Below are 10,678 nucleotides of genomic sequence, written 5' to 3'. Positions count from 1 at the left end.
AAGTCATGAAGAAAGCAATAGCAATAAATTAAACGATCAAGTGCTAAGCTAACGGAATGGGTCAAGTCAATCACATCATTCTCTAATGATGTGATCCCGTTAATCAAATGACAACTCATGTTTATGGCTAGGAAACTTAACCATCTTTGATTCAACGAGTTAGTCAAGTAGAGGCATACTAGTGACACTATGTTTGTCTATGTATTCACACATGTACTAAGTTTCCGGTTAATACAATTCTAGCATGAATAATAGACATTTATCATGATATGAGAAAATATAAATAACAACTTTATTATTGCCTCTAGGACATATTTCCTTCAGATATTTCTATGGCCATTTCGTGCAATGAAATTATGACCTTTTGACACATATCGCTATAAACTTCTATGATTTGGACAATCAGTAACCATCATGTATGTTTTTTGCCATTGATGTATGACCAATTCGGCTACTGTCTTTATATTTTGTCATAAATTGTCATATTTCATGTAGTGTCATAAAGGCAAACACAATAACAAAGTATGATGGTGATAAACAAAGTGCATTAAAAATATACACGGATAATGTGACACAAATGAAAGCATGTAGACATGAGCAAAACACCGATCAACATTTTGCTTGGTCACTGCTATCTTAGAGTCTAAAACCACAATATGTTTTTGGTGCTCTTGTGATATTGCGTATTTGACTTTTTTATTATTTGTCCTTGGTTTCTTCATTTTACTATAAGCCAACTAAAGGCATATTCTTATAAGATCATATATCAAGGTAAATTGTTGTTTTTGTATCATAGGCAATCCAAAATATTGTTCTTCAAAAGTTGTGTTTGTAACACCAAGGACTTGTTTGATACTCACTTGGATCTCCTAAGACTTCTCAGATCAAAGCACTTTCTTGTACTTAGAGGTTGATTCCCGCCACTCTAATAAAAATATAGATCTTGCTCCACATTCCTTGCCTCCTCTATTGAAGCTTTGAAAAATAACAAACCATCATCAACAAATAAAACATGTGGAATACCATGGCTTAGAAGTTGATTTCTGCCACTCTAATAAAACGAGAAAATTTTGTTTTTGACACTCTAAATTTTGCCAATTTTCCTTATGCCATTCTAGATTTTTGACATTTCACTTTTGCCACTCTTAGCTTTTGCTAATTATCACAATTACCATTCCGTGGCAAAAGCAAAATAATTTTATTTCATTTTTACCACTCTTAGCTTTTGAAATGTATCAGAATTGTCACTCTGAAAATTTTCTTTTGCCACGGGAATGGCAATTGGGATAATTGTCAAAAACTAAGAGTGGCAAAAGCGAAATGTCAAAATCTGGAGTGGCATAAGGAAAATTGAAAAAATCTAGAGTGGCAATTTTATTTCCCAATAAAAACATCGTAATGGGCCGGCCCATGTATCGCTCGCGCCAGGAGTTCGCCAGGAGGTGGTACAGTACTGGCCCATGTGTCGCCCCGCATTGCTCCCTTCCCCGACCCACTCCAAACCGCACCCGCCGCCAGCCGCCTCCCGCCGGACGCCGCTCCCTTCACCGGCAGGCTGCCAACTCTAGCCGCCCTTCCTCCCAGTGGCTGCGCGCCTGCGCCCTGCTGCTTCCGCGCCGGTGCAGGCGACCGCGCTCAGTCGCCAGCGGCCAGCGGCCAGCTGCAGCAGTCTCCTCGGCGGCCGGCGGTGTGCAGGCGTGCACCCTGGCCCTGGGGCCAGGATACGTGCAGCATAGAAGGCTAGCAGCTAGGAGCTGAGCAGCTGTACAGAGCCGAAGGTAAGATTGAGGTGGACCAGATTGCTAATTTCTATCCAGTACGGTACATGTTCGTTGTTTGCTAGAGAGCTATCCAGTGCACAAATGATGAATCTTGCCAGCTTGTACAAATAAATGAATAATAAGCAGGAGAAGCAACATAATAAGCAATTAAGCATGCTTCAGTTGTCTGCTAATTGCTATCCAGTACAGCACATGAACACATTTACATATTTGTTGAACTTCTCAAGGTACGTACTATGTAGGCTTAGACAAAACTGAAACTTAATTGTGAATTTTAGTATGCTTGTAAGGCCATATTGATCCATTTCTATGTTGTATTAGTAAATTAGTTAGAACTTGCACATCTCATATTTGTTGTCCAATTTTTTTAAGGTGGACCACCCTGTTTTCAAATCCTAGATCTGCCACTGATGCTGATGTTGCACTAGTGGCATATCTGTGTAGTGCCTTCGCTGTGGTTGCTCACTGTCCTATGCTATAGGTCACGCGCAATAAGGATTTCCACCGAGTTGCTGCTTAGGGTCAAGCTGGTGGGAGGGGTGTAGTGCATCAATGTTACCTGATATTAGATGTAATTTTTGTTATGATTATTAAAGTAGGGTTGTTCACAATATGGTGTGATTGCTCGATTAGTAGTGAAATGTTTTTCTGTTTGCCTATGTGTTAAGTACAAATATCGTGCTGTTAGATCCTTATTCCAAATGGAACACATCCCTGATGCTGAAAACTTGAAAGGAACCCTGGATAAGTTAGCTTTCAACTTCTACTACCCCCAAAGTACCATCGTTCACTTCCTAGGGCCAGTACTGTACCACCTCCCACCCACATTTGAATGGTTGAAAAGCAAGAAGCCCACTTGGCGCTAGTTCCTGGTTCTTCTTGTCATTTGAATCAAATATTATTATTTTTAGACGTATTAGTATGTGCTCTAGCAGAACCCATCACATTCCCTTATCCCCTTGCCAAAAAACATTATATTATTTTACCTGTCTGGATTTTATTTACAAAATCATATCTACTTTCTGAAGATGCGTCAAAGTGTGATGAGGATCATATAGTTGTTACTGACTTGCTTTTCTTCCACAGATTCTAATATCAGGAATTTGTAAAGGTGGACTAATGAGAGAAGTTGTCATGCCATCCTGCAGAAAAGTTATGTGCTCTTGACGGCATCTAAACATATTTCAGATTAGTTGCACCTTTCTGCAAGTCATCAGAAAGCGGTGCAAATTTGGTTGGTGAAGTTCGCCGTTTCAGTCATATTCTGCATGCATCACAGCATCAGTAGCTGTCTTTCATGGATGGCATTCCATTTAACCACCCTGCCATAAATCAGAGCATGAAGTGTCTAAGTGGGGTATGGTCTGAACAATTCCCTAAAGGATAAAAGGCATGGTAGGATTGACAGGAGTTTGATTGACATGTTTGCGCTCCATGAGCTTCTGCAACTATGTGCAAAGAGGAGGTCCCTCCTGGTTGGGAAAAGCTGCCATGGGCTAGCCATTCATTTTGGTATGGTAACAGATACTGTCACATGCAATATTCTAATTAACTTGTACACAAAATGTGGTCGGAATGATTGTGCTCGTCATGTTTTTGATGCAATGATTACCAGAAGCATAGTCTCATGGAATACCATGATTGCTGGATATACTCAGAGTGGAGAGGATGTAGAAGCGCTGAAGCTTTTTCAAAGGATGCAGCGAGAAGGGAGACAGCTGACTAAATTTACTTTATCCAGCACAATCTGTGCATGTGCTGCAAAATATGCTATCAATGAATGCAAGCAATTACACGCTATTGCAATCAAGCTTGCATTGGACTCAAACAGCTTTGTTGGGACAGCAATTCTAGATGTTTATGCAAAATGTAATATGATTAAGGATGCCTGCTGGGTTTTTGAGAAGATGCCTGATAAAACTTTAGTTACATGGAGTTCATTGTTCGCAGGATATGTGCAGAATGGCCTTCACGAAGAAGCATTATGTTTATTTCGGAATGCCCAAAGGGAAGGAGTAAAATTGACTGAATTCACTCTTTCTGCTATCATTAGCGCATGTGCAAGCTTAGCATTGAAAATTGAAGGGACACAACTGCATGCAGTTATTGTGAAATGTGGTTTTCATGGGAACTTCTTTGTGGCAGCATCTCTTGTGGATGTGTATGCAAGGTGTGGCCAGATTGAAAATTCTTATGCACTATTTGCTTATATGGAACAGAAGAATGTTGTCATATGGAATGCAATGATTGCTGGTTTTTCGAGGCATGCCCGTTCTTGGGAATCTATGATACTCTTTGAGAAAATGCACCAGTTAGGTATTTTTCCGAACGAAGTTACCTATCTCTCCATGTTGTCAGTGTGCAGTCATGCAGGTTTAGTTGAAGAGGGTCGTCACTACTTTAACCTACTAATGTCTGATCGGACTGTTGAACCTAATGTCCTTCACTATTCTTGCATGGTTGATGTTCTGGGTCGATCTGGGAAGACTGATGAGGCCTGGGAATTGCTTCACAAAATGCCATTTGAACCAACTGCTTCTATGTGGGGATCTTTGCTAGGGTCATGCAGGAATTACAACAATAGTGGCTTAGCCAGAATAGCTGCGGAACAGCTTTTCCAACTTGAGCCTGACAATGGAGGGAACCATGTTTTGCTCTCAAATGTATATGCTGCCAGCGGGAACTGGGAGAATGTTCTGATGGCAAGGAAATATTTGAAGGATAGTGGTGCGAAGAAAGAAATGGGCAGGAGTTGGATTGAAGCAAAGGGCAAAATTCATGTCTTCGTTGTTGGAGAGAGAAAGCACCCAGCAATCACTGATATCTACAATAAGTTGGAGGAAATTTATCATGATGTGAGAAAATTTGCTCACATGACCAAAATAGAATGTGATCTGCATGATGTTCATGACGACCAAAAAGAGGAGCTGCTTAAACACCATAGTGAGAAGTTAGCTCTTGCTTTTGGGTTAATCAGCTTGCCTCCTAATATACCAATTATAATACACAAGAACCTTAGGATATGTGGGGACTGTCATTCATTCATGAAGGTTGTAGCCCATACTACTAAGCGTCTATTCATTGTCAGAGATGCCAATAGATTTCACCATTTTAAGGATGGCTCATGTTCTTGTGGGGACTTTTGGTGACGTAGGGCTGAATTGGAGAATGGTAGTCATCTACCAGTGGTATTCTATTCATGTAGCAAATTATTGCTTGTCAGTAGTGGCACTGCAACACTAAAGATCTATGTCAGGACCATCTTGATAGCTTTGCCATTCAAGTCAATAATGTCATGCTGCTGGCTCCATTGAATGTAATATCAACACTACCATCTGATATGTGCATAAGAATTGGAAGCAGATGCAAGTCCTTGGTTAACCGAATAGACTGCGTCACCAACAAAGCCGTATATTCTAGGTGACGAGCCACATATTTTTCTGTGGTCCACCAAAGATATACATAGGAAGTGGATGCAAGATTTGTTCTTACAGAAATAGACATGGGAAGTGGATTTCTTCTCACCTCAACACTTGCTGAATTCAGTGCGTGAAGAAGTCTGCTATGCCACTTACTTCGTACTGCCAGTGTAATTATTGAGAACTGTACCAGCTGATGCACATTGTGGTTCCAGCTCCTTATGCTCGAATCTTGTCATTCTTTCCACTCCAACAGTGATGAACCCTGGAAAGTGTTCTGGAACAGTCCATCCCCTATACTTTATTTAAAATATCTTGCATTTGAACATAAATTGTACTAGCAATTCATGGGTAAAACCTACCCTTGCAGGCTTTAAAGGCAATCAGTCATATTTCTTTCAATTCGCCATAGCAAATGTTCTATTATAGCTTTAATATTGAAAATTAAGTTTCCCTGGAGCTTTGCTCCTATATTAGGACAATTGTACTCTTTTGTAAGCTTTCAACTCACACGTTATAGTAATCTTCCATTCTAGGCTTTGCTCCAGCATGACAAGGAGGACAGCATTTGATATTTTACAAATAACGCCAACACACTGGTCCCCATTTTATTACCAAATAACCTGAGGTTTCTTCTGTGCAGCACTAAAAAAAACTGTGTCTGTCTGATACTTCCTGTACTTTTGACGAATCTTGTCATTTTATCCATTTTCCCTTTAGGATATGTTTTGAAAACATGTTTTTTTTTTGCGGGAATGTTTTGAAAATATGTTGTCATGTACTGCACACAACTTCAAAACATGTTGTCATGTAGATGTGTGCAGTCGTGGTCAAACTGGTCACTGAATAGTTTTCTCATCATTTGTTTCTTTTCATTTGTTCAATGAGGCTACAAAGTACGCCCTGTTGAGTCTACCTTCTGCTTGCTGTAGTGATGGTCACTCAAATGCTTTATATGCTTTTATATGGCCGTTCAGGGTTCCTCCATGAAAAACTATAATTGTTGTTTATATGTGTAAATTTTTATATATGACCATTCAGGGCTCCTCCATGACAAACTAGAATAGTTGTTTATCAAACATGCTGCTCCTTCACAGCTATGGCTTCAGTATTTTGTTCTCCATTTGGTATTCCTCTGTAAACTAATGTAAGACGTTTTTGGGTATTCTAAAATGCCCTAAAACGTCTTATATTAGTTTACAAAGGGAGTATATTATTTTGTAATGTTCCTCAGGCCTGGCGCAGTGGTGAAGTCCTCCCCACTTGTGCCAAGAGGTCCTAGGTTCGAACCAGCCTCTCTGCATTGCACTTTGCAGGGGTAAGACTAGGTTCCTATAATCCCTCCCCAGACCCCACCTTGTGTGGGAGCTTCTATGACTGGGTCTGTCCTTTGTCCTCTCTGATGTCATTTGAGGTCTGTTACATGACCTTTGATTTACGCCAGGCATATTTCAGGTTATCAAGTTTCACTAAATCCATTTGATGTCCTGTTCGATGCTGATTCAGAGGCTTCTGACCTAGCACCCTATTTGTTATTTGCACTATATCTAACCCATGCTAATAAAATGTAAGGACAAAAAACAAGTTAATTTAGATATTCTATGGTCCCTACTTTGTAAGTAATTGATATATCATTTTGTTATTGATTGACTTCCAGAGTTTGTGTGATGACTAGTGGGTCCTGTACATCGTTACAAGTTCAGGTTTTGTAACTTACAGAAGAGAGCAGTAAATCTGCTAAGAGCTTCCTCCAAAGAACTACTCCCTCCGATCCATATTAATTGTCGCTGATTTCCAAAATTGTACTAAATCAGCGACAATTAATATGAATCGGAGGGAGTACCACATTAAGTTGGATAGGGATGCCTACACTTGATTTAATGGCAGCATTTGCAATGACGTCAAAGGTTGTTTTCTGTATTGTTCCCTTTATTGCTTGACAGAGATCACAAATCTGGTGGTTCTCTTGTGTAGGGATAACTGTACATGCTACATAAGCGAGGCTTTGGCGTACAAGCTACCATTAGTATTTGGCCTTAGAAATTATTCATTGAAGAACCTTTTGTTGCCAATGTGCTTACGGCTGACACATCTCCGAGCATCAGCTTAAGAAGGTATTTACAAGAGTCAGAATTCATGATAAATATTTCTTAAGAGATTGAAACGCCTGTGAGCATCAACTTGAAAAGATTTTAAATACATCTCTTTCGGTTTTCATCCTACCAGCTTAGGGAAATAAATACTGCTTGAAAGTAGCGGCATAGAAGCAAGCAGAGCCTTGTGCCTTTCATCGCCTATTTTGTTGATTCCATTTGAGCCTTTTGTTTTCTCCCCCACTTCCTTTTACATTAGGTTTTGCTCTGTTTTTATTTTGGCTGGGGGCCTTGACCCCATCCCTTCCTGTGTAAATATGTAAATATGTGGTTGGTAATATAAGTCAGTGAGAGGCTCACCTACTGTCATTTAAAGCTAAAAAAAGCAGTGGCTACTATTAGAAATCTCCATGAATTTCATTCTCGAAATTCTCTAATATATATGGATGGCACATTTTTTTTTTCATTGTTTAGGTACTAGGTAGCATGGAAGCACGGCAATGTCTCACAAATTAGCATGGAGCAAACTGCACTTTATGAAAAGCATGGAGTAAAGTGTTGTTTTGCTGTATTAATTGCTTTTGCCAAGCCAGTTTTTTCCTTTACTGTATTTACCATTGCTAATTTTTTCATCCAGTTCAATTTCTAGAGTTTTTACCTATATGCAAAGTTATTTTTTATGTGTGCTTTGGGTGACCATATAAATATAAACAAACATAGGCAAGTGACCTCTCTGTCGGTGACTAGTGCATAGAAAGATATACTCACATGTGTATAACTTGGGTCTTGGATACAAGCCTTGCTGCTCTGCTTTACTTGAAAAGGATGTGCTTATTTATCTGAACTTAGAGATTGCGAGCTAATGCTTTTGTGTCTGCATTTGAGGACTGCACAGGTTCTCTGAAATGAATTTTTTCTGAAGCAAGACAGGCTTGCATTATCTTTTTGTCTGTTGAAACGATAAGATCCTGTTTTGTTTGGTTTCAAAGTAGAGAATGAAATAGTAGAATATGCTTAGTTCTTTCAGTTGTAGGTATTTGCTGAAAACTGGACATAAATCTTTGTTTAATTATATTACATGTTCTCCATTGTAGGACAGAAATATGACTCCAGAGGAGGCTGACAAGGTGTGTCGTATATCTTCGTTTATGTATGCACGGATGTGAGAGCATCCTGGAGGGGATTCGTCTCGATGCGGTCTGGTCGCGACTACCTGTTATCATGGTCAGCGATTGTGCCTCTGTCATTCAGGCCTTAGCAGGCAATGAGCATTGCATTTCTAGACTGTGCACTGCATTTGTAGACTGGGTGCTATATTCAGTGAAATTCAGAGAGGCTGAAACATTAACTGACTTCAAGTTCATGGTAGCCAAAAGAGAGCAAAATCGAGCAGCTCATGAGACAGTGGCCTTTGTTTGCCAAACAGGAGTTGTTGGTATTTGGGATTCTGTTTTCCCAGACATAATAGCCCATGAAATTGACACTGATTGTAATGCCCAATTTCAAATGAATATATTAAACTCTTTAAGTGTGGTGTGAGCCTGTTCTTGCAAAAACAAAGTAACCCTTCTTCAGGTAATGACAATAGCATTATTTTAGTCCAATGCACGCTTCATTTGCGAATAATTACTGCTACATAATTAAACATGATTTGGTAAGACCTGGCATCTCTAATGTTGCCAATTTCAAAGTGGGAGATGTGTTCCTTTGCTCAATATACATATGCTAACTGACACTAGTTTTTTCCATTTGTCTATTTTAAATTGCCTTCACTCTGTTCTGTCCTTTGGGGCCTCTGTAGTTATTTACCCTTCTTTTTGTGATTGCAGCTATTGTATAATTAGGATTACTCTCTGGAGCAGGACTGCTTTGCGATTCAACGGATATGGCTTAAACTTTCTAGGTCGGCCAGAGTCAGCTGTTGTTGTCTTTGTTGCAGTTGCAGGAGACTGCACTAACCCCTTTGGGTGGTAGCTCAACTAGGGATTTACCTTGAGCACGCAATTCACATATATATCTTGATTTTCTTCTGAAGCCATAATCATTTTTCCTGCTATAGGTTCTAATATGTTGCCTGGATATGTTCTTTGCACATATGGTGTAGCCTGACGGCGTTGTCTGCATATCATGTGTTTTTTATGTGCTTGCAGTAATATTAGTAAGAATATGTGTTATGTAGGTTCTAGCAGAGTGAATATCTTATCACAGCTGTGATATTGGTGTGATCCATTTTTTATTTATGTAATCATGAATAGGGGAATTAGTTGATGTGATATTGTTTTCTATGATTTCTGTGAAAGATATGTATTTTGCCTAGGTTTAGAAATAAATTATTATTCCAAATGACCAACCGAATGTATGACTCAGCAACTTTTCCTTTATATGTCAGTTAATGTGCAATAGTACCTTATTGTAAAACGTAATATTTACATCCTTATATCTATGTGTATGTATGCATGATTAGTTACTTAGATCTACATGGTTTAGACCTTATTTGGCTTCAAAGAGGTTATTTATTATGCTGGTTTGTCTGCCGCTTTCGAATTGGTAATCCATTTCTATCTAGTAGTTGTTGTCTAATCTGCTGGTGGTTTCCATTGTTCACCTGCTAATTTACTGTCATTGAGTTGTCATATGTATTCTTGGTTATGGCTGTTTTGTCTCAGGCTCTTGGGAGCCAACGTTCTTACCAAGATAACTTTGATTAGAATTGCCCATGCTTAATTCGGTACTGTAAGTTTGTTAAGAATATATTCTTTAGTCTGTTTGATATATTTTTTGAACTAAACTGGATAGCCAATTTGTGCACCTAGATTTGACTTGATTTTGATTCTATGTTAGGGGCAAACCAAACAGGCCAAACCCTCCTACATTGAAATTAAACTTCAGCTTTAGGGCTTGTTTGGAATGGTGAATTTTTTGTGTGGGCATCGTTGTTCTTTGGAATAGTGGTATTTTTCCAAACAGGCCCTTATCTTTACAGTTTTACATAGGTAATGTGATTAGTTTGTACTGATTAATTACTTCCTTCGACAATTCCTTTCTTTTTTTCAATTAAAAAGGCAATCTCTTTTTCTTGGTATGCGTGAAGTAGACAAAGTAAGGGTCCACTTTACCATTATGGCACTCACATGGCTATTTTGTACTAATAATGTTATGATAAGCTATTTGGCGTTCAAAGGCGTTAATCATGCAGCCCTGGAGTGCCCCGGATAAGGTTCGTTGCCATTAGGTAAAGCCCCGCTGCACATGGCTCCTGTTCTTTTTTCTCGAAAACACACCAAAGTGCATGTTATTTTGTATTAGAACATGGCTCCTGCTCTTGCTAGCAGACAGGAAGTCTTGGTGCTGGTACGGTCGTTGACCTATAGGTTCAATCATCACT

The 10,678-nt window shown here is 39.3% G+C and overlaps 1 protein-coding gene across 1 annotated transcript; it reads left to right on the top strand.

Annotated features, from left to right (window-relative positions):
- The first annotated feature begins 1,451 nt into the window (after positions 1–1,451).
- LOC123054576 (pentatricopeptide repeat-containing protein At5g04780, mitochondrial) lies at positions 1,452–5,639 on the top strand. Its single transcript, XM_044478380.1, has 2 exons — positions 1,452–1,778; positions 2,868–5,639. The coding sequence occupies exon 2, from the start codon at positions 3,203–3,205 to the stop codon at positions 4,928–4,930; it is 1,728 nt and encodes a 575-aa protein (XP_044334315.1). The 5' UTR covers positions 1,452–1,778; positions 2,868–3,202; the 3' UTR covers positions 4,931–5,639.
- The last annotated feature ends 5,039 nt before the right edge of the window (positions 5,640–10,678 follow it).

The sequence above is a fragment of the Triticum aestivum genome, chromosome 2D (assembly GCF_018294505.1).
Source record: "Triticum aestivum cultivar Chinese Spring chromosome 2D, IWGSC CS RefSeq v2.1, whole genome shotgun sequence".
Taxonomy (NCBI): domain Eukaryota; kingdom Viridiplantae; phylum Streptophyta; class Magnoliopsida; order Poales; family Poaceae; genus Triticum; species Triticum aestivum.
Note: the sequence above shows the minus strand (reverse complement) of the source record. Positions and strands in the feature narration are given on the sequence as shown.